The sequence below is a fragment of the Rhea pennata genome, chromosome 28 (assembly GCF_028389875.1).
Source record: "Rhea pennata isolate bPtePen1 chromosome 28, bPtePen1.pri, whole genome shotgun sequence".
Taxonomy (NCBI): domain Eukaryota; kingdom Metazoa; phylum Chordata; class Aves; order Rheiformes; family Rheidae; genus Rhea; species Rhea pennata.
The window spans coordinates 269,640-292,736 of record NC_084690.1 but is presented as its reverse complement, the minus strand read 5'-3'; the positions used below and the strand labels follow the sequence as shown (position 1 = coordinate 292,736).

Here is a 23,097-nt window from a genome sequence, read left to right as displayed (position 1 = left end):
CGGCATTGGGCGTGCCAGGGGGGTGGGTGATTTCGGGGGTGCCCGGGGAAATTGGGGATGCGCAGGGCGCGGGGGGGCGGGGGGTCCCGGGTGCCAGAGCTGCTGGGGCTGGGGAGGGCGAGGGAGCGGGGCTTCGTTGAGGGGGCGGGGCCTCGCCGGGGCGGGGCCTCGCCGGGGCGGGGCGGGGTTTAGCCGCGCGGCAGAGGGCGCGCGGGGACACCCGGGCGGGGCCTGGCCGCTCACGTGACGGTGGAGTGGGGACGGGGGGGGGGGAGGACCCACACGGGCGCGCGCGCGCGCCGGGGGCGGTGGAGTGCGGCGGTGACGTCACCCCTGTCGCAGCGGGGCGGGCGTGCGCGCGCGCGGGGTTGGCGGTGGCGGCGGGGGGGACGCGGGGGCGCGCGCCGGAAGCCGGGCGGGCGCGCGCGCGGAAGGCGCGGGGCGGGCGGGCGGGCAAGATGGCGGACGGGGACAGCGGCAGCGAGCGCGGCGGCAGCGGCAGCGGCAGCGGCGGCGGCGGCGGCGGCGGGTTCGCGGGGCCCCGCGGCGGCGGCGGCGGCGCGGGGGCCGCCGGCGGCCCGGAGCAGGAGACGCAGGAGCTGGCCTCGAAGCGGCTCGACATCCAGAACAAGCGGTTCTACCTGGACGTCAAGCAGAACGCCAAGGGCCGCTTCCTCAAGATCGCCGAGGTGGGCGCCGGCGGCTCCAAGAGCCGCCTCACGCTCTCCATGGCTGTGGCCGCCGAGTTCCGCGACTACCTGGGCGACTTCATCGAGCACTACGCCCAGCTGGGGCCCTCCAGCCCCGAGCAGCTGGCGCAGGCCGCGGGCCCCACCGGCGAGGACGGCGCCGGCGCCGGGCCCCGGCGGGCCCTCAAGAGCGAGTTCCTGGTGCGGGAGAACCGCAAGTACTACCTGGACCTGAAGGAGAACCAGCGCGGGCGCTTCCTCCGCATCCGCCAGACCGTCAACCGCGGTCCCGGCGGCCCTGGCGGCTTCCCCGGCGGCCCGCCGGGCCTGCAGAGCGGCCAGACCATTGCCCTGCCCGCCCAGGGCCTCATCGAGTTTCGCGATGCCCTGGCCAAGCTCATCGACGACTACGGTGGCGAGGAGGACGAGCTGGGCGGCCCCGGGGGCGGCGGGCCGGGCGGCGGGGGGCTCTATGGCGAGCTGCCCGAGGGCACCTCCATCACGGTGGACTCCAAGCGCTTCTTCTTCGACGTGGGCTGCAACAAGTACGGCGTCTTCCTGCGGGTGAGCGAGGTGAAGCCGTCCTACCGCAACGCCATCACCGTGCCCTACAAGGCCTGGGCCAAGTTTGGCGGCGCCTTCTGCCGCTATGCCGAGGAGATGCGCGACATCCAGGAGCGCCAGCGGGACAAGCTCTACGACCGCCGAGCCGGGCCGCCGGGGCCGGGCAGTGGCAGTGGTGCCGGCGATGACTCCGACGGCGACGACGTGGACGACGACTGAGCCCCTTCCCCATGCCCCTGCCGCCCTCCCTCCTTCCCCCCCCACCCCCCACCTCCCCGTCTCACCCCAGCCTGGGCCCCCCTTCCCCTCCTCGCCGCCAGGGCTGCGACAGGGAGAAGGGGGCCCCGAGCGCCTCCCCTTCCCCCCCCCGCCCGCCCTCCCTGCTCCACCGTCGGAGAGAGAAACCGGCCCGACCGCAGACACCGACCGCGTCCCTCCCTCCTCCACGCGCACACACACACACACATGCCGACCTACGCCGCCGTGGGGCAGCCCCCGTCACCCGCCGGGGCAAGCCACCGCCGTCCCGAGGGGAGCCTGGGACATGCAGCATCCTTCCCCGGCACCGGGGGACCCAGCTGCCTGGATCTTCCCTCCTTCCCTACGCCTGCTTCAGCCCAAGGACTCTTTGTTTTTTTGTTTTTTGTTTTTGGCGGGGGGAGGACGGGGAGGCCTCCCGGATCCTCTCTCCTCTCCTGCCCCGAAACCCCTCTGTCTGTGTCAACATCGTGCCCCTACCACCATCGAAACCAGCATCCTGGCGTCCACAAGCGCACTGAGCTCGAAGAGAAGGGAGCGAGGCCCCTGCGGCTTCCCAGCTCTGAGGGTGCAGGTCATAACGGGGAAACAGCCGTGACATGTAGAAATCATCAATCATGGACTTAGCCGGGCAGAAGACGGGCATTTAAAGACAGGGCTGGCGGAGGAGGGGGGGGGAAGAGAGCAAGAGATCGAGACTGGGAGCTTTCGGAAGCGTGATTTCAGGGGAGGGGGGGCCGTATCTGGACCAATGTCCATTGTCTCTTCTTTTTTTCCTTTGCAGAATTGTTTGTTTTCTGGGATGCAAACTGCTAAACTCCAGGCGTCTGAACTGGAACCCATAAGTGAACTAGTTAAAAGCTGGCAGGTTTCTGAAGATTAAGAACACTTTCTTGTTTTGATTTTTTTTTTCTTTTAACATGGGGGTTGCAAAGAGAGGTAGGTTAAAGAAAAAGCAGGCATAAAGCACAAGGAAAGCTCGATGGATTGGCTGCTGCTCACTAAAGATCTGCCCCTTCTCTCCAAATAAGGTGGTCTCGAAAGAGCACTGGCTTTAGTAGTTGGAAGGAAGGCGAGCCAGTTTTCCCCTGGCTCCGGTGGGCGACCGCAATCCAGCCCCAGTTGCTGGGTCACTAAAACTAGCTATTTCTTAAAGCTGTCGCTCAGTTGGGAAAGAGCAAAAAAAAAAAAAAAAAGGAAAAAAAAAGAAAAGAAACACGGCTGCAAGTCTTTAGTCTGGGCAAAGGAACGACCAGCACCGAGCAAGACGCGAGCAAAAGTGGAGGCTTCGGTGGGGATCCGTGGACGCATCAGTCTGACTCAAAACCACCAAGAACCTCAGGTGCAGAAATCCATCAGTTCTTCTTTTACGAGAATTTTTAGCAAACGAACTCGATCCGTTTCCTCAGTACCTCACATCGTGTTAACAGCGGAGTTGGCAAGGGCTGGCTTGTTAGCGCGACACACAACCTGTGGGAGCTTCGGGCCCATCGCGGTGAAGGCGCCGACGTGAAAACGATAAGCTCTGTGACTATTAACGATACCCTGGCAGCGGGTATTTTTTTTTTCTTACCACCTCCAAGTTTCACCAGAGACTGGCTACTGCCAATTCGTCCAGCTGTTCCAGAATAAAGTTGGGGTCTTTTCAGCGATCACCTCTTCTATTATTAAATGGATTTTCACTCTCAAATGGTCTTTTTTTTTTAGCTAATCGGGTCAGTCCTACCCCTCCAGAAAGGTATTTTTTTAGCCACATTATCATATACTAGTAACTTTGAACTGAATGGGGAGCCCGCTGTTCATTCCAAAGTTTCAGGTATTACTTGTGTGACATCTTCTAGAGTCTCTAGGACTTTTTTGTTTTGTTTTTTTTCTTTTTTTTTTTTTTTGAAACTGTGCATGCCTGCCCTTTGATTTGAGCTGCCTTGTTAATTTATTATTGCATACCCTTCTTTTGGTATTCCTCTCTCTACGCTATCTGTTCGGTTTGTATTTATTGGAAAACGAGGAACAGACGAAAAGCGACTCTTCTCACGTGGTTGCGGCAACGTCGGGGGGGGGATCAGCTCCATCCCGTACCCCAAATCCAGCAACGTTACCGGGAATGTTACCCGTGTGTCTGTCTGTCAGCCGCGAATGTGTATCGCTGCCCTTCTCAAAAACAAATCCTGGCCTCCCGTTGTCCGTAGGTCTTTTTAAGGGATTTTTAAAAGAACTTTTTTGTTTTCCTGTTTTTATTCTTCTCCGTTGCAAAGAACTCGGTTTCTTAAATCATACGGGAGCAATAGTATTTCTTGATGTTTGAATTACATCCATACACTTGTACTGTATTTTGTACTGTAAGGCAGCTGTTTCCAGTAATGTCCTGCTGTATTTACCTATGTATTTTGTTCACACGCGTTCAGTTCTTTGCCGCGGAGAATGAATTGCCACCCGGTTTCGGCGGACGGAAGTCACACTTTAGCACCGTAAGACAGCTCCGTCCTGCGGATTAGAGCTCGGAGGCGGCGAGGAGGATTTGAGGCCGCCGGCGGACGAGGCTGTAACTCCGTTCATTGCGAACAACGTACGGTTCCGCGCGCAGACCAGCATCTCGTTTCCTTGCTTCAGTGGTGATTGACTTTCTGTTGCTCAGCTGCTGTGAGCCAATTTGGTTCTTGCAAAGATGCAGGCGGTACCTCTCCTTTTGAAGAGGATTATATATATATACATATATATATATTCTTTTTTTTTTTGGCTGAATTGCAGTAACTAGCCTTACCTTTCTACTCTGTGGTAGCAACGGGGTCTTCGTGGGCCTCAGCCAGTGGCTAAGCTGTTGTTAGCTGCCTAGGAAATACGTGGAAGAGGAACGAGGCAAATATCACACACGCCAAAAAAAAAAAAAAACCCACTGCCACACATGGCATTCGCTTTGGCAAACAGAAACCTTTCTTCTGTAGGCGTCAGGCCAGACAAGTGATGTATCTATGTACAGAAACCTTCCGCAGCTCCATTTGACCTTCCAGCAAACAGGTGATAAGAACAGAGCGCGTCGGGGAAGAAATCTCGCAGCAAAAAAACAAAAAAGCTTTTAAACCTGCCAGCGGCCAGCAAGAACGATCCGAAAGGTGGGTGGACAAGCCACGGGTGCAAGTGAGGACTGAGGTGGTTTTCGAAAGAGGGGAGATGTTCTTTATTTTCTTTTTTTCTTCTTTTTGTTTATTGTGCAGCGGGTTAAAGACCCGCTTTCCCGCTCTGGACGATGGGTTCAATCCCGGCGGGGGCCGGTTTGAAGTTCAGGTTCACTGCTGTAGGAGATGCTTTCACTCCGGAGACGGGAGGTGATGGGGGAGCCGGGGTGCGGAGGCAGGGAGAAGGAACATCGCCTAGCTGCCGTTTCCCCCGGGAGACGGGAGGTTTTTCCCCTCCTGTACGCTTCTGATGCCATTTAAACGTGCAGCGAGGATCGTGCGAAACACTTATTGGCTTATGATTAAAGTGAGATGAATTTTGTTACACAAATCCCTTCCTCCCCACCCCCAGCTGCCCGCGCCGTGCTCTCGCCTGGATCTGGCTCGTCTGGACAGACCGGGCCGCTCATTCCCGAAAACGTCTCCCTTCAGCTGGCTGGGAACGCGTAACCTACCAGCCTGGACAGGCACGTGGGCTGGCGAGGACGGCTCACTTCGGTGCGTTGTGATGGGGCTGAGCCGTGGCGGGGAAGAGCCAGTCCTGTCCTTGACGTGGCTTTGGGTGGAGAAGGCAGCGAGGTGGTCGCGAGTGGCAGGTTGGATGGTTTTGTTGTTCCTTTATATATATAAATATATATATATATGTATATACACATATATATATGTGTGTGTATATATATAATTGTGGTTTTTTTTGGTTTGGATTCTGTAGAAAACGGGCAAAATTCATTTTTTGGAAGGGGGAAATCCCAAATTCCTGGAGCTTCCAGATTTCTGTTGCCCCAGAAAGGACAGTTTGAGAGCGCAACTCTATCAAAATATCTGCTGTACAAAAGGAAATGTAAATCTTGTATAGCGCCCAAAAAGCTAATGTAAATACCTGAGACGTCTGGGCCGAAAAGCCCAGAGATGGGCCCTTGTCGGAGCCAGAGTCGGCTGTCCGCTCCCAGAGCTGCGGGTCACGGAGAGATCCCTGCGGGGGCTGCCGCAGCCACGCAGCAGGGTTCGCTCTGCCGCAACCCGCAGCTCCTTTAAAGTCAGAGTCAAAATTGCTTCAATTTCCCTGCTCCCTGCCCCAAAGAAAAAAAGAAAAACAAACAAAAAAACTACCCTGTCTCATTTTCAGTCGTTCGGGGTAATGGGCACAAGAGGTTGGTTACAATAATCCCCTCATATTGAGTGGTCCATCGCTGACTGCACACTTTGGCTGTGGTGATGGCGGAGGATGACTTGCTAAGATGTGACCTTTCCCTAAGCGAGATTGCAGGGCAGTGCCTGCACCCTAAGTGATTCAGAAGTGACTAATTCACAAGCATCTTTGCTCTCGAGAGAGTGGCAGTTTCTCTTGTTGGCAAAAAAAAAAAAAAAAAAAAAAAAAACAAACTTGCCAGCGCGTGATTCACGCACTGGCTTCTCTTAAAAAAAAGAAAAAAAGAAAAAAAAAGAAAAAAAAAAGAAAAAGAACCGTGAGTGAGTGATGACGGTACTTTAGCTGATGCACAAGCAATCTCTCAGCAGATATTCGCTGAAGGAGCGCCGCCTCGACTCTCGCTGCAGAGCCGGGAGACGCTGTCGAGAGGTTTCCCGTCAGAAAAGCAGCCCATCTCGGCTGCGGCCGGTCGGGTGGTTCGAGGGAGCCCTTGTCACGAAGGGGGATGCCCCTGCGAGCGGGGGTTTCGAACCGGATCGGTGCGTCGTTGTGCACGCTGTGGCTACGAGAGGTCTCGCAGAAACAGAACGGCCTTAAGGCCGCAGGCTCACCGCTGGTGTCTCTTTGGAAGGACAGGCCTTGTTGAAGGATGCTCCGAGAAATATTCTTTGTAGGTCGAGGCTCTGCTGTTGCAAACTGGCGCACGCGGTCTTCCTCCTCTTCCTCCCGGAGCCGGATGCTCAGATAACTCGGTAGGGGAGCGTCAAGCAACCGTCAGGCGGTGCGGTGTGTGCACCAAGCTGAGAGCTCGTGTTTTGTGCATCTGTGTAAGCTCCCCTGCCCTTCCCCACTCAGCTTCGCAGCGCGTGCCGGGCCTACCCGATACCAGGTCCTCTAGTTGTACGTAGAAAGCCCCCACGACGTCCCGTTCTGCTTTGGATCTGCTGGCGGTGGTGAGAATGGCGCTGGGAAAGACGTGCGTCGGAAAGCATCCGGCCTCGCGTGTGGTGGGGCTACAAGGCTTGTTTGGCAGCTGCTTACACAGGAGGGAGTGAAAGCCCTGGGAAGTCTTGGATCTAGCGTGCTTTGAGCTGAGCCGGGAAAGGAAGTTACTAGTGAAGAGGGTGACACATGTGGTGGCTTCTAGACATGGTGGTGGCAACCATCAGGTCTGTAGTACGTGAAATCTCGGAGTCCCTAGAATAGCTTCTCTTTGCCTCCTTAGTGCCGTGGTTTGTGTGTGCTCCCACCACTGAGCTCTCCCTGTGGACAGAGGGAGGAAATCCCGGGCTCACGTGCCCGGGAACGCGAGGTTTGGGCTTGGCGTCGGCAGTGTCTAGCTGCTCAGCGCGGCATCAATGCTGTGGCGGTGACAGGCTTGCAGCTTCGAGGCCTTAAAAGCACGTGTTAAAGGCAGGGGAGAGCCTGCTGCAATATTCTGGCCTCACAGCAGTGTAACAAGAGCAGTGACGGGGAGACAAACTCCCGTTGTCTCGCAGCAAGGCCACTAAAATGGGGCTGGAGAGAGAGAGAGATGGGTCCGTCCTGCCTGGCGACAAGATGGCGAAGGGGGACGCGTACGCGCTTCCGCCACTGCAGAAGTGCTGCTTTGTCGCCTTAACTCTCGCGAACAGTAGCCGAGGAGGCCGCGGGGGCGGAGGCGCGCGAGGTGGACGCCGCTCCGAGAGCTGGGACCTGGCAGCGAGCCCTCTCCCACACCCCGGTTCATCTGCTGCCGGGGCAGGGGTAAGCATGGAGTCGCGGCACAGAGTGGAAACGAGGCTGCTGGGTGCCCGCATGCATGTGCTCGTACCGTGAAATGGGAAAACGGTGGCGCTGGGGCGCGAGGCAGCAGGTGGGAGAGTCGCATCCTCCTCGGAAAGCTAGAGGCAGGGAGAGACGCCAAGTCTGGGCACCGCAGGGCTGGAACTGCCTTCCGCAATATCTGCTGAGAGACCAAAACGTTCACCCCGAAGTACCTTGACGAAAGAAGAAAGTTTTATTCCTCTTATTTTTTTAATGAAAGAAAAAAATAAAGCAAACCATGCACTTTACGCGGCCCAGCGCGGGGCTGCCGGTGCCTGGAGGGGCCCCGTCCCCCTCTCCCCGGCGAGCGAGTGACCCACGGCAGCGGGGCCGATTCTCATTCCCTTCCTCTGGCGGCCGGCGGGGCGGCTTTGGGAGATGCCGGGGAGCGGCCAGCTGTTGCCGAAGGCAGGTCCTGGATTTACCACTAGCAAAGATGACGCCCGACGTGACGAACTCCTCATGCTAGCGAGCACTCCTTACCGTAGCAGATTTTTGCAAATGGAGTTTTACAGTCTATATTTAAAGAATTGTATGTTTGTAACAAATAAAAAGTATGCGGAAAAGTGAATGAAAAACCCACCTGGCCTCTGTCTCGTTCATTTGACTGCTTGGGTGGGAGGGTGCAGAGGGCAGCAGGGGGGCCTGGGCAGTGGGCAGAGCGGAGCTGCGGCGCTCTGTGACCCCCTGATCTCTCCCGTGGGTCTGGCCACAGTCCCTGTGGGTCATCAATGCTACCACGTTGCTAAGGGACGGGGTGGGCAGGCTCAGGGCTGGCCCCGGGGAGTGCCTGCTGCCACCCGTGCAGAGCCGCTGTCCCGCGGGGGCACTGTCCCCTGTCACCTCGGGACCCCCCAGTTCCCACTGTGCAGGGGTGGGGGGAGGCCTTGGCGGTGCGTGTGCAAGAATTCACGTGTGCGCAGAATTGGTGCAGCACACGCACACATGATCAGTGCGTGTGCAAGGAGCAGTACCACATCTGTGTGTTTGCATGGGCTCGTGTGTGCGTATACATGCCTGTTGCTACGTGGATGCGTGTCGCTGTGCACCTGTGTGTGCACGTTTCTGTGCCTGTGTGAGGTTCATGCCGTGTGTTGCTGCTTGTGTGTGTGTGTGTGTATGTAGATCAGCCCGACGTGCCTGTGCGTGCGCAGCACGTACGTAACACGTATGGCGTGTGCAAAGCTGTGTGCTTGGTGCGTGCCGTGCCCCGGCTCCGTGAGGACACAGCAGTCCCGTGCCGCCCCTGCAGGGTGAGGGAGGCCCAGGCGGCGTGAGCCCACGCCGAGCCCGTGTGCCGTGACGCAGGCGCCGCAGCCTGCGCTGCATTTAGCTCTGCGGCTCCCTGCGGGCACGGGCTCATCTGAGGACACGGGCAGGAGCTGTGTGCGCATGAGCTGCCTCTTGTGCACGCGCCCGGCTCAGCTCGCGCGCCGCGGCCCCGTGGCAGCCGCCTTCCCCAAGGCGCTGCAGGGAGCTGGGCACCCCCCGCCTTGTCCTCGAGTGCCCAGGGCCCGACCTGACCCCATCCCCGCCAGCCCTGCGCGCCGGATCCCCTCGCCCTGGATGACTTTGTGTTTTGGGCACCGTTAGGAGCAGCTGGCAGCATCCCCAGGGACCCTGTCTTGCACGTCCCCCGGATGCCACGGCGGAGGCAGCCCCTGCCACCAACTGCTCCATCCCCCAGCCAGAGCTGGGACAGCCATGGGAGGGAGCAGGCCCCGCGCTGAGCCCCGGGAACAGCTGTGGGGGCCCCGAGCACAGCAGGCGCCCGCGGCAGTTGCTGCCCCCTGGGCAGGTGCAGACAACGGGGCGGGGGGGCGGGGAGAGGGGAGCAGCTCCAGAGGGGACCTGGAGGAACTGCAGGGTTGAAGAGTTCGGTGCTGCCAGCCACTGGGCTGCAGGGGTCCACCATGGCAATACTGAACCCCCCCCCCACAGTGGCTGTGGGGGCACTGCACAGGGCCCCACTGCTCCCCAAACCATGTCCGCTGTTGGCAGGCTCCAATGGGAAACTGAGGCACGAGGAGTGCCCAGGAGCCCCACTGTGGGGGCAACCTAGGCGTCGGCGGAGCCCGGCAGCAGGCACTGGGGCTGCCCCTCATCGGACACCCCAGGCACTGCCACAGCCTCTGGCTGGCATGGAGCACTACCACCTCCACGGGACGCTGACAGCAACAAGCAGGAGGGGGCGTGAGGGCCACACCAGGGCCAAAACCTCACAGCGTCTTGGTTATCAGACTTGTGCCCCCTCCCCCCCAGCCAGCTCCCAGCTCCCTGGGCTTGGGGTGCCGCGGCCAAAGGAGGGTGAAGGTGGCTCAGCACCTCAGCTCCATCCACGTCGCTGTGGGACCCGTCCTCCTCCTCCTCCTCTCCCAAACAGCCTGGCGCTCCCTTACCTCCTCCAGCTTTTCCTCCCTCTGTGGTGTCTGTCCTGCCTGTCCCTGTGTGAAGTCCCGAAGGGCAGAAACCTTAAGGGCAGTCACGGCCATCAGGGAAATGCCAGCAGCAGGTCAGCTGCGTTTTTTTTTTTTTTTTTTTTTTTTTTTTTTTTTTGGCAGGGGGAGGTTTGGTCATCAGCATTGCCAAAGCCCCATGGAGCCCAGGCTGATGCACATGTCATCTTGCACGTACATCCCAACTAATGTCCAAAATGCACCAGACATGACCAGATTAAGCCTGAAAATGTGCCTGGATAAAAGATCCCTGAAAAGATGCTGAAGGCGAGCTCTCCTCTGGGTCCCACAGGCATCACCCAGCAGCATCTCTCACCAGAAGGCTGCTTCAAAGCCTCCTCTCTCATGAGCACATGGGGTAGGATAAGGTGTTTTTCATCGATGGTAGCTTTCTACTTTTCTTTTTTCCCTTGGGAAACAAATGCCTAGTTGTGAGCATCCTGCTTCAAAGACTCTTTCACATGAGGGCCTTCGTTACACTCCCAAAACAGCTCCATTTATTTATCAAATCTTGCCCTCTAAACCGCAAGATTTAAATAAGGCCACTTTGATGCTCTCATCACTTAAACTGAATTTGGTTTGATGAGCAAATCCTGAGGAACAAGATCATTATGAGGAACTGAAGGTTATTTTCTAGGAATAATTCATCTGTAACACCATCAATCCTTATCAAACCCAAATTGCCCACGACAATTTGTACAATAAATTATCTTTTTTCTATGACTTTCTGCAATATTTGACCCTTGCCAATATTAGTGACTTTTGTGTTTGAATATCAAGGTGAGAAGCTCCCTCTGTACATCATTCTGTGCTGGTAGCATTTTTACAACCCTGTTTCTGGGGGCCACTGAGCTTTGGGGAACGTTTGAGGCTTGAATTCAACCCAGTCCAGTCCATTTTACAATCTTTCCCCAATGAGTTTGGACCTAGGCAAATTCTATTTCATCCCTGCCATCCCTTCTCACTTCTTTCTATTCGCTCACACCTCTACCGTGCGGGGTAACACACTCTGTCAAGCCACAAGGCCTTTTTTTTTGGGGGGGGGGGAGCATCACCTGGCATGAATTCCCGCTTGTGAGTTCATCCTGGTGTAGCTAGCTCCATAATTCAAGGTGTCAAGTGCCACTTTGAGGCAAGCAACCTGCCCGCTGCAGGCGCCTCAGGGCAGCAATGCTCTGGCCTGCTCCGTGATGTGGGGACAGAGCATGCCACGTTTGGGTAACGTCTTGCTAGGTTGCTTCCCATCGCTCGGGGTGCAGTGTGAAGCTTTTCAAGCCACTGCGCGGGGGTCGCAGAGCGGCTGGTACTTGGAGCGAGTCTGATATAGCTGCTGCTACCTCCCCTTGAGCAGGAAGGTGGGAAGCTCCGGGCTCTTCCTGGAAAAAGGCGGCAGAGGGGAGAGATGGGGGTCTGCAACGCCTGTCAGAGAAGGGACTTGGCAGCGTGTGGAGCAGCCCTGAGACTGGAGAGGGGCAGCACACGGCCCGGGCAGGGCCGAGGCCCCGGGCAGGGCTCAGGAGGGCGGCGGTTCCTGTCACCGCCAGCGCATCCCCGCTCCGCGGACCCCGGCTGGCCGCGCCGCAGTCCCGGGAGCGATGGGCCCGCCAGGGACGGGTAAAAACGGGCGGATGCCGGGACACCCAGCGTCGGCGTCGGCAGCGGCCCTGTCAGGCCAGGCGGCGGCAGCCCTGCCCCTAGCGGCAGCGGGTCAGACGCCGCCGCCGCCCTCAGGGCCGCCGCCGCTCGCCCCCACCCCCCGCTTCTGTTGCTTCTCGCAAACAAACAAGCGGATGGGACCGGGGGGGGGGAGAGAATGGGCGGGAAAGCTTTCTCTCATCGCATTGGTTACTTTGATTGTCAGTCTGAGTAGCCCCGCTTTCACCGGCGAGATTTGCTCTTTTTACTGGCCAACGGTCGCGTCACTCCGCTGCACCGCCCACCGGCGCAGGCGCGCTTGCGCGCGCCTCCCCCGCCCTCATCCCTGCGTGCCGTGTGCAAAGGAAAAACAGCCGTTAAACGGGCCGCGGGGCGGGGCCAGTGAGGTAGCAAGAAGTGGCGCGTGGATTGGTTGGAGCGGGACGTTCAAATTAGTATGGGGCGCGCTGATTGGTTCGGGGCCGCCGCGGCAGGCCAGGCTCCCTCCTCGCGCTCGGGCGGGTTATTGTCTGGCGGCTCCTGAGGCGGCTCCAGCGCGGACTCGGGACCGGAGCTCAGGCGGCGGCGGCGGTAGCTGCAGCGGCACCATGGTGAGGAGCGGGGGCCGCGGCCCGGCTCGGCCCGGCTCCTCTTGGCGGGAAAGCTCTAGGCTGCCCGTGCGACGTCGGCACCGGAGCCGGCGGCAGTGCGGGCTGAGACCGGGCACGGCGGCGGGGGGCGCCCTGCGCCCGCGGGGCGGCTGCGGGAGCTCCGGGCCGCGGCGGGACGGCCCGCCCGGGGCGTCTGGCCGCACGCCCAGAAGTGACAGGGGAGTTGGGGGGAGGGGGCGGCTGGGGACGCTTCCGCCGCTGTCAGCGGCTAATTGTAGCCGGCACCGGCGGATGGAGGTGCCCAGCCGCAGCCCCGGGGGCTCGATGTTGCCGCCGCTCGCGTTGGTGTGGCGCTGCGGCGGCGGCTGGGGCCTCACCGGCTCCAGTGCTAGGCTTCGTCACTGATCCGTGACCTTGGGCACGGCGCCTCCGCTGCCCTTACCGAGGGGGCTCCGCCGAGAGCCTCCCTTCGGAAGAGGTGCTGCGGAAGTGCGCTCAAACCCGTTTCAACTCCCTTCCCGGCATCTGCCCCTTCCTCCTCCTAGGGTGCCAACAAACTGCCAGGATTGTGTAACAAAAACCTCTCCCCGATTTCATTGCTCTGTGCGAGGCCCTTCCAGATATATCTGCAAGAGGATATGTGGCAGTTCCCAAACTGCTCCATCGATCAGCCTGGCAGGAGGCAAGTGAGAGAGCTTGGGGCTTGCTTGTGTGCATACTACTGTCAAAGCTTTCACAAGTAGGCTGGAAGATTGCTAGCTAAGGGTAACTTCCTTTATCTGGTCTGTTAAGGTTTTGGAGGGAAGCTGTCTCTTTACTTTTTTTTTTTTTTTGCTTATGTGTTTTTAAAGATTGTATAGTGAAGTCTAGACAGCCAGGCGTGTAAAATGCATCAAATGAGAAGCGAGTATTCTGAAGTAAGTACATCAAGTGGCCGAACACTCTTTCTAAGCTGTTCCTTGCCCCTGAGGAATATTTGGTTTCCACTGCTTAATTTCTAGCTGACAGCTCCTCTTTGCGCTTCTGCTGTGTTTTAGCTTTCAGCGTAGCTCGGTCTAGCTTCTCAAAGAAACTGATTCTGTGAGAATCTGGAGGAGTGAGCAGAAGAGTGGGAAGAGAAGAAGAGAAGACTCGAGATTTAATTTTTTTTCTGGTGGCTGGCTCTGCTGTGCATTTGTTTAGCCTGGCGTCTAAAACTTGTGAAAACGATTGGAGTTTCTGCTGTTGTAACTCCTTAATGCTTGTTTACTAACCTTGAAAGAGTGCTTTCAATTAATGTTTGTCGAGGGTGCTGTGAATCTGTGGCTGGGTCACCCCGGATCTGGAGATGGGGTGCCCCGGAGTTTGCACCTGGATTTTTATAGATCAAAATGTATGTAAGGAACACCATTTTCTGTCATGAGATCAGCATGCCCTTTTTCTATCCTTTCTCTGAACAGTTGCAGGGAACTAGCTGCAGTCTATTATTTAGGTTCAATTGCTTGGGATATACATAAAGAGTTTCTAAAGCTTGAGACAAGGGCCCTGATTACAAAGGGTTAAAGTGGAAGTGCACTGTGAGATTATGCAATTGATCTTGCTGTGGAAAACTTGTGCTCAAGGATATCTTATAACTTATGGCAGGAGATAACAAATTGCTTTTTTAAGTAGTTGTTTTGTTTCCAAGGACTAAAGTTACTTACCTGCTGTGAAAGAGTAACATTTTAAATCTAATGTTTAAATGTAGGAATGCATTCTAAGAACAGCTTACTGCAGTGTAAGCAAAGATATCCTGTTCAGCAGAATTGCCCCAGAAGCTATATTATTTAATGTCAATGGATCTTGGTGCCATAGAAGCACTATATTTAAGTATCACAGACTTCACCGATGGTATTGCAAAATGAAGCTGAGAATAGAAGCTAAAACTTCCTGCTTCTTTAAAAAAATTCTTCGTGGATGAGTGTCTCTGTTCAGCACCTCTTGCAGTAAATGGGGGGAAGGGAATATCCTCTTGACTTGAAATTAATGCAAATCTTGAAGAAAATTGCACAGGTAGGAGTTACTTAGGAGCCAAGACAGCACTTAGTGTTTGAGAAATGTTTCCCAGCAAGTAACTTCCTTGGACAGAAAAGAACAACACGCTATGTTCCTGCCTCAGCTGGGACAGCAGCACTGCTCAGCAAACACTTTGGAACCACTCTCAAAGCATAGTGCGGAATGCCTTGGGCAAGAGATTTTTAAGCTGTTACAGTAAACTGCACTGAATGCTCAAGGACAAGGTTTTTCTAAATTAGAAAGGCTTGAATTCTTCTGAAGAGGAAGATAATATTGATAGTCTTTAATTCCACTGCATAAACTAGTCTTCTGATAATAAATTGCTCTTTTAAGAGAGCTAGGCTGTGTTCCCAGGCTTCACTCCAGGGCTGGAATTATTAGAGCAGCTCTCCTGGCTACAGCCTTTCTATAAAACATTTCCCCTATGGAAAACAAAATGCCAGTATGTGGAAATGTTGGTCATTAATATATTTGGGCTATAAAAATGGTTAACTAGGGCTAGAAGGCATACCTTCAACAGCACAGTTTCCTTTGATAGGGAATTCTTAGCAACTGCTTTTACTCAAGTTAGGGGACTTGGAGTGGGGGGAAAATGCCCCATAAATGTTCTTACTTGGGATTTCTGTACTTCTCTCGATGTAGATTAGTGCTGTTCCCCAGGTTGCAATCGGAATTGGTAGTGGTGGGAACTTTCAAGCTATTAGACTTTATCCTCTCTTCAGTCAAATATATTATAAAGAGTAAGTAGGCAGGAAGCTGCCAGCTAGAAAACTTAATGGAAAGGTAGGGAAGTCCACAGCTGGCTTAAAAAAAAGCCCTATGAAGCTCCACTGTTTTTTTTCCCCAAAGCAGTCTTACCAAGAAAGAGAAACACATCCCAGAATACTCCTGTGTCATCTTTACACTGAATGCTGAAGTTCTACTGTGTGGCATTTTCTACCTGTAAAAGTAACTGAAGTTCCTGCTCTATACAATAAGAACAAATTCACTGCAGTGAAGGGAGGGTTGAATCTGTGGCTTAGAAATATTTTTTGAAAATGTCTCCCTTAACTACCTAGGTGCAAGCAGTCTAACAGTTGACCTGTTTGTTAGCAAAATAGAACAATCTGCTTCTAAAGGAAGTCCTGTTCTGGTGTCTGCAGCCAAAAAGATGAGTGTGTTTACCAGATGTGAACCTCCTTGCAGCGAGAAAAGCTGGCTTTTTCCAGGCTTGTGTTGCCGCAACCGCATTTGTGTACGGAGGTGTGGCCGCTGACCCGCACAGAAGTGCACCTGTACTGGCATGGCACGGAGTGCTGACGTCCACGCTGTTGGCTTCTTGCTGCAGGAAGCTGGCCCGGCTTTCCTGTTAAGGACCTCACCCAGCATTTCTCTGCTTGTATTGCTATGCTTTTTCAAATCAAATGCTTTCTTATTGCAACTTCTGTTGTATGTGTGGGTAGGTGGGCGGGGTATAGTGTCCTTTTTTTTTTTTTTAAAAAAGCATTTGAACTTAAACTGTATTGATGCTCCAAACTAGATATAAGTACGTTGTATTAATATTTAACTAACTATACACAGCCACAGAGATCTTCACATCATGTACAAGGAGGCCTCTCCAGAGTTAAGCTAGCATCCTATTTTAAGGACCAGATTATTATGCTCAATTAGCATTACCTTTGTCTCCTGGGGATCTCTGAATGCTGTGATTTCTTTTAAAGGACCGGGAAGGGATGGTCTGATTAGAATGGATGGCTGGTTTCAATTTTCAGCTCTGTCACAGCAGGCTTCACTTCCACACTTATTAGAAGAGGATGGTGATTATTCAGGGGTGTTAGGATTGTGGCGTCACTATAGTGTGTAAAAAATAAATAAATAAATAAAATAATGGGGATTACAAGTAATCAGCGTGTCTCGGGAGTCTGACTATCCGAGTTTCCTTTGCAGTAGCTATATGGGAGACTTCTCTACTAATCGCCAGTTGGGTGACTTAATTTTAGGCTTACAGATGCCTACTTTTCTGCACTGTTTCTTAAATGGCTGAGTTCGGTTTAGTAACGATAATGTAGTGTAGCTTGGGCAGATGCATGGCTGTTAAGTGTTAGCCCCATCTTTGAGAAACTTCCCTTCATGTTTGGTGGAAAACATTGTCCTACCTTTACCTCTTCTTTTAACTCTCAGTAATCTTGGAGATGTAGCCTAACAGACTGAAGTAGAGGATGCCCTGAAGTCCCCTTGAAGTAGTAAATGCCGAAGAGGAATAGTCTCTTGATCTTCATTTCAGGCTTCAGATGTAGCTTGTCTGCCCTGAGGTGGGAGAATACTGGCAGAAATTTTAGGCCAAATGCAGTCCTTTTGGTCAGAGGGTGCAGGCTTTCCGAATGCCCTAGGTTTGAATCAGCAGTTAATTAGGTCTGCTGGTGTAACATTCTTGGTTAGACACTGCTTTTTCTTTTTTAGCTATGAATGGACTTCAATGTCTTTTAATATCACTTAAAAACCACTGATTTCTTTGAGGTGGCTGAGAGCCTCATAAACCTGGGCTCCTGTTCAGTTCTTCCTCATTTCTCAGTTGCTTTCAAAGTTGTGTGTTTCAGGGCTTTGCAGGAACTTTGCTACAGACAAGTAGTGGCAATTTTAACATGCATGTGTTAAAGTCTTCAGAGAGGAAGTGATGAATGCTCTAATTCTTGCAGTGACTTCAGTAACCTGTTGTAACACTGCAACATGACTTTTGTTAAAACCATAATGCTAGGGGCTCTCTGATGTTTTGCTGCTCTAGTGCAGGAAGGGAATTGCCCTTGAAACCTGTAGTCCCAAATAGCAAATTCGTATGTTCAGAAATAGGATCTTGAAATACTATCTGTGTCAATGTATGCCTTCATTTGGAACAGAGGAAATTAGTCTAAAATGAAACTGTTCTCACAACTGCTTTTGCACACACTTGGTTCTCTGTGCTATTTTCTTTTCCCTGTTTGGCAACTTCTGGAAAATAGTGAAAATGGCAGTAACAGGAACTGCAAAAACATCCAATCACACATCAAAGGAAACTACTGTTAAAGCAGCATGACTTAGCCATGGACCCTCTAACTTACTAAAATACTTGGGACAATGTACTAAAAGTTATGTTAGTGGAGAAACTAGAAGCATATGGAGCTCATGCTTTTTTGTATACCTGCACTTGGGAGTTACTGATGAAACCTGCTTAAATGGAAGGGAAAAATAAAATAGATCCTGTGCAAAATGAAGTATGTTGATGGGGTTTTTTTGGTCAAATGTCTGTCCCAAGTTGTTCTGGGAATCCAAATTCACTTTCCATTACTAGCTCTGTGATGTGTTTCACTGGAATGTATTTCTACGGTGCTGTGAAACTGATATATGTGAGAGCTGTAGACTGGAAATGCTGTGCCTGCTTCTTAATTATGCAGTGTTACAGCTCTGTTTAGGGTAGAAGAGTACAGTGGCTTCTTTTGGCAAGCAAAAAACACTTTTCCGTTGAATAATTTGGACTTGACAGCAGTTCCTGTCAGATGACGGTGTGAGAAGCAGCACAAGCATAGCAGTTTCTGTGAACCGTGGCAAGGTTTTATGCTGAACCAAACAGCTACCTAAACTGCAGCATTAAGCTATTGTTGAGAAATAAAACTGCTTAAGGAGAAACTGAAGAGGGCAGGACAAAACCAATTCAGGTAGATCCATGCAGTATCAGTGACTGAACTCTGGAGACTGGACCTGGCGCTGTGTCAAACTCTGCTGTGATCAGTCAGGCAACGGAAAGTGGTTTGCAAAAGGATTGCTCCCTGGATGGTGAGCATATCAGCACTTGCATTTCATCGCTTTTCTTCCCAGTGGTCAAGCTGCAGCGATACAAAGGTAGGGCCTCTTGATTTCAGAGGCTGCCTTTGAGAAAATAAGAGGTAGGCTGCACCATGTTATGAGACAGGAGAGTCTCTCCTCTGCTCCTGCAGCAGGCACCAAGCTGTACTTTAGGCTGTACTGCGCAGCAGCCTGCTGTTTCCCTTCCATTTCTCTTCCAGTCCACTGCCTTATCATCGATCAAATGCAGCAGGTTTTGCACTGGGATGTAAGAAGTCAGAGGTTTAGCTCTGTGCCTTTGGGAGCTGCTGGAGAACTGAGATGGCTTAGTCAGATCAATTAGCTTGTGTCAACTGTAAATTAGATAAGTTAATTGACAAGGAGGCATTGTGGGAAAGAGGAGAACTGCTTCTGGTGTTGCTTAAACGGGTCAGCATGCCATAAGTCAATACAGCTGTTTATGGCTGCCTAGTCTGGGCAAAGGAAATGGTGTGGCCGTGTTCTCGTGCCTGTGTAACTGCAAATCAAGTGACAGTGGCTTTAAAGAGCCTTGTGCGTGTGTGTAGGTAAATTGCTGGTGTCAGCACTAGCCAGGTTGGACTTCAGCTTGTTGCTGTGTTCAGTACACCCACAACATTAAAACTCGAATAGAGATCAGTGGCCGCACCCTTACCCGCCTGTATCATAATACAAAGAAATCGCATGTTCAGATCGTTTGCAGGAAAGCATATCTCAGAGCCTGAAAAGCTTCAGGCACCCATTAGGGAGTGTTGTATATAGTAGATTGACTCTTAATGAATCCTTCAAACTTTTGGGGGGGATAAACTTTCCAAACTGAAGCAGAGGAGAGTGTTTTTACTTGTGGCTTGTAGCACAGCTGTGCAGCACTTATCACTTGCAGACGTGCTTGAAGGGGGCTGAATTAATGCAAGTGTTTGTCTTTTCTAGGCTGGTGGTAAAGCTGGAAAGGACAGTGGAAAGGCCAAGGCAAAGGCAGTTTCTCGCTCACAGAGAGCTGGGCTGCAGGTAATGCGGTACAAAGTCATTTGCCTGTGTTCATCTGGTCTCGTGGTAAAATGTAAATGCCTGGAGTAAAACGTGCATTTCTGAGAGGCAGGTTACTGTAAATTCATTTGAAAACTTCTGTTTTTATTATAATGATAATGAAGTCTGCTGAAGTTCTGTGATTCATTTTGTCCTTTATTGTTACTTGGATCTTCTTCCAGTGCTACTGTGATTATGGCAAAGTAATAAAAACTGCACAGCTTAATGGGTAGGGGGAACAGGAAGCTGATTCAGTGAGTACAGTGCTGTGTGCGGGTGCATTTGCTCCCAACTGTTCCTTATTACTCAGGAAGGCTTCATGTCTGTCTCTTATATGCCTTAAAAGACTTAATTTGGCCGTTCAGATTACTGTAAAATTCCACAGTAAATCTGTGTGGAAGATCTGTGCTTTTCCAGTGTGTTTTGTGTCTCCCTAAACGTAATGCTTGTGCTTGTTAAACTCTAATTAAAGTTTATGATACTCTTGGTTATTGGAACTTTGTGTTCTCTAGGGGAAGTCTGGAAACAGTAAACTTGCTGGGTGTAAATTTATTATGCTGGGTGTAAGTTACTTTCCTGGCCAAAAGTAACAGCGTGCAGTGTAATCTTGCCTTTACTCTTGCAAATGTATTTATAGATGGCTATAGCTTTTTACAGAGTGCAAGCTAAGTACTTTGATACTTGCCTGATGAGTATGTAAAGACCATGACACTTCTAGTCTTAAAGTAGCCTTCTCCACTGTGGTGTCTCTGCTGAAGACCATTTAAATGCAAGACTTGCTAGCCCTGTTAGTAACTCAGATGCAAGCTTGCTTTCATGAGGGTTAGTCCCATATAATACATCAGTAAAAGCTTACACTTACACTGTCTACGTTTTGTACCAGATTTCAGGCGTTAAACATTGAGCGGGAAGTCAGTGCCTCGCCATTAACCTCAATCTTGATTGCTTTTACTTCAGTTCCCGGTGGGCCGTATCCACAGACACTTGAAGACTCGCACTACGAGCCATGGGCGAGTGGGTGCTACTGCTGCAGTGTACAGTGCTGCAATTCTTGAGTATCTCACCGCTGAGGTAGGTCCTGGAGACGGAGGTCAACATCACGTCACGCAGAGCACAACAGGAGTTACTCTCTGGCAATAGGGAGGTGGCCTTTATTTGTGCACTTCCTGCTTGTCTTCAGATATTAACGTTACCTGGTGTAAAATCACTTGCACCACTATCCAGAGCAAAGCTGCAAGCATGAGGAAGTGCTGTTAGCAATTTTCCTGGCTTTAAATAACAAAGTTTGTTGTACTCCCAGTCGCCCTAGACAGCTGCCCCAAAAGAGCAAGGAGAAGTTGAACACGAGTCTTGTTGGAGCTGTTGATGTCCAGCTGCACTACTGATGGCTTTCAAATAGAAAGTGACTTCGTATTCTGTTTGGCCACAATTTAAAAGACATAGAGCTGTTCCCCAGCATATGATACTTGTGATGCTACTTTGCCTACTGTTTTTCTGTTTTTTTTGTTTTTATTTTTCCTTTTTCAGCTGATTAAGCTGGGTACAATCTAGATCAATGCTATATGAAGTTGATTTAACTATTGGAAAGCCTGTTTGGATTTTATTTTTTTTAATAAAAGAAAATAAAATAGTTTCAAGGGAAGGGTTCTTGAATACACATCCCATGTGCAGAAGTGATGCTGATTTGAAAAAAAATGAGTCTGGTTTCCTACTCATGCATGGTGACAGGATGCTTTGTGCCTGGTAAACTCATTGTCAAATGTGAGAGGACAGGAAGAGTTATTTGAAACTTACTGACATTTTCAAAACAAGCTACTTTGAGTATACCAGGCTGCCTGGAGCAGACTTTGAAGCAGTGAGGTCTGGTTGTGCTTATTCATGATTTCTGCGTTCCAGTTGGCTAAACTGAGTTTGCTTTGAGGCCTGAAGGCTTACAGAATATCCTCCTAATTACTTGCCAGGTACTGGAGTTGGCAGGCAATGCTTCAAAGGATCTCAAAGTAAAGCGTATCACTCCCCGTCACTTGCAACTTGCTATTCGTGGTGATGAAGAGTTGGACTCCCTTATTAAAGCTACCATTGCTGGTGGAGGTATGTATAGTCCAGCCACTTGATTCAACAGCTAGCTCGCAGCTGAGGCTCTGCTGGACTCTGGGGAGAGGCAGTAAGTTAACTTCACTGGGGCAGACAACCTGATTAGTGAGAGCAATCATTGTGGTGGGGCCAGGAATCTGCCATAGTGCATTGTGCTAACGAGCTGATTAAAAATGCAAATCTTGCAACAGTTGTGGCACCTGGCAGCCTTGTGGGAAGCAAGACTGGGTGGGCTGTGGGTTTCCTCTACTGGTTTTCCACAAGAATTGGCCTAAACGTACAAACCTGAAGTCCTGCCTAAAATATGTGCTTCTTAGCAAAGGGTAAATCGCCGCCTCCTCCTGGATAATCAAATTTGTGACAGAATGGCGTAGTCTAGGGAGAAAGACACCTAAAATCCTGTGAGCGCTCTGCGCTGAACACATTGTGATGCACGCAGCAGTCGTGAGTGGGATGGCTCGTGTTTGTCACTGCACCCTTGCCTCTCCGCCTTCCTTAAGCGGAGGTTTTACTGAGCTGAGTGAAATACAGGAACGTACCTGAGCAACAGTGATAAATACTGGATGCTTTAATTACTCTTGTCTTGTTCTGCGCTCTTACCTTGGGGTAAGCTGTCAGCTTGCTTCTTCAGTGGATCTGATTGAAGTGACATGGTGTGATTCACTGAGTGGGAGGAAATCAGCTTGAGTTGAAGTTATACATGTTAGTGACGGATTATAGGATATCAGGAGACTTCAAGTAGGCAGAAAGAATTTCTTGGAGCTCTTCAAAAAATGTGGCAGACTATTGAAAACTCCCTGGTTGTTAATATACACAACAAATACACCTCTGAGTTTGTGCTTGGCTTGGTGGAAATCCTTGTTCTAACACGTTGTTCTCTCTGCAGGTGTAATCCCTCACATCCATAAGTCTCTGATTGGAAAGAAGGGACAGCAAAAAACTGCATAGAGAGGAGTTTTAGCCAACCCTCTTTCTCCCTGTCATTGTACTGTAACTGGGACAGAAGAAATATGGGGATATGTGGAATTTTTTAAGAAACAGTAAAATGGAAGAGCATAGACAATTGACTGTAGACATGAGAAAACATTTGTATGTTCTTTAGACTCAAAGTTTGACAAAAAGTACCTTTGTCACGTGACAGCAATTTGTGTGTTGATTGGCTAGGTTTCTCCCGTGTGTTTTATACAAAAATGGAACTGATAAAAAAAAAAAAAAACCCATTTTTTACAAAACTTGTGCGTGTGTGGTCTTGAGGCATGATACTGAGATGATGGGGGTGGTGGAGGGGCTAGCAGGCAGAGCTCACCCATGGAGTGAGCTTGATTTCACAGGGGCTCTGTGGCACAGCCTGGGCAGCAAAAAAAATTACCAGCCTTTCCCAGAGCTGGTTCTTGCCCTGACCTAAAGCTTCGTGGCAGAGCGGTGGCAGCCTGGGCTGCTTCTCAGAGTGCAGACAAGGATAGGCAGACACCTGATTCCTGGTGAGGCCGTTCCTACAGCGACCTCTGCTTCCAAATTCGGCTGGCCCATGTTCAGAGGAGAGTTTTGGCACTGGGTTTGCTTTGAGAGCTGCCTGCATCTCCCACTCGCCACTGTCTGTTTGCTGGCGCCTTTTGGGGGGTGTGAGCAAACTGCAGCCTTTCCCCCTTGCGTTGTTCCTCAGCTCTGCCTGCGCCGGCTGGAGGCTTCCTCCTCCCAGGCCCCGAGCAGAGATATAAGGCGCCTTCTCCCTCCCGCCACCTGGGCTAGGCCACCTCTCTCCGTCCTCTTGCGAAAAGCACCATCGCT

At 51.9% G+C, this 23,097-nt stretch overlaps 2 protein-coding genes across 2 annotated transcripts; both read left to right on the top strand.

Annotated features, from left to right (window-relative positions):
• The first annotated feature begins 458 nt into the window (after positions 1-458).
• Positions 459-8,219, top strand: PURB (purine rich element binding protein B). The gene is made up of 2 exons (XM_062596749.1): positions 459-2,085; positions 2,296-8,219. The coding sequence occupies exon 1, from the start codon at positions 459-461 to the stop codon at positions 1,470-1,472; it is 1,014 nt and encodes a 337-aa protein (XP_062452733.1). The 3' UTR covers positions 1,473-2,085; positions 2,296-8,219.
• Positions 7,587-22,447, top strand: LOC134151806 (histone H2A.V-like). The gene is made up of 6 exons (XM_062596646.1): positions 7,587-7,643; positions 12,097-12,342; positions 19,120-19,197; positions 20,173-20,286; positions 21,177-21,306; positions 22,196-22,447. The coding sequence occupies exons 1-6, from the start codon at positions 7,587-7,589 to the stop codon at positions 22,255-22,257; spliced, it is 687 nt and encodes a 228-aa protein (XP_062452630.1). The 3' UTR covers positions 22,258-22,447.
• Positions 22,448-23,097: the final 650 nt, after the last annotated feature.

What these genes read in the sequence shown, in the direction of transcription:
- PURB (XM_062596749.1), top strand. Translation starts at nt 459, where the DNA reads ATGGCGGACGGGGACAGCGGCAGCGAGCGCGGCGGCAGCGGCAGCGGC.
- LOC134151806 (XM_062596646.1), top strand. Translation starts at nt 7,587, where the DNA reads ATGGAGTCGCGGCACAGAGTGGAAACGAGGCTGCTGGGTGCCCGCATG. An exon ending in GTAGCTGCAGCGGCACCATG is followed by an intron (nt 12,343 to 19,119) that starts GTGAGGAGCGGG and finishes TGTCTTTTCTAG; the next exon opens with GCTGGTGGTAAAGCTGGAAA. An exon ending in CACAGAGAGCTGGGCTGCAG is followed by an intron (nt 19,198 to 20,172) that starts GTAATGCGGTAC and finishes CTTTTACTTCAG; the next exon opens with TTCCCGGTGGGCCGTATCCA.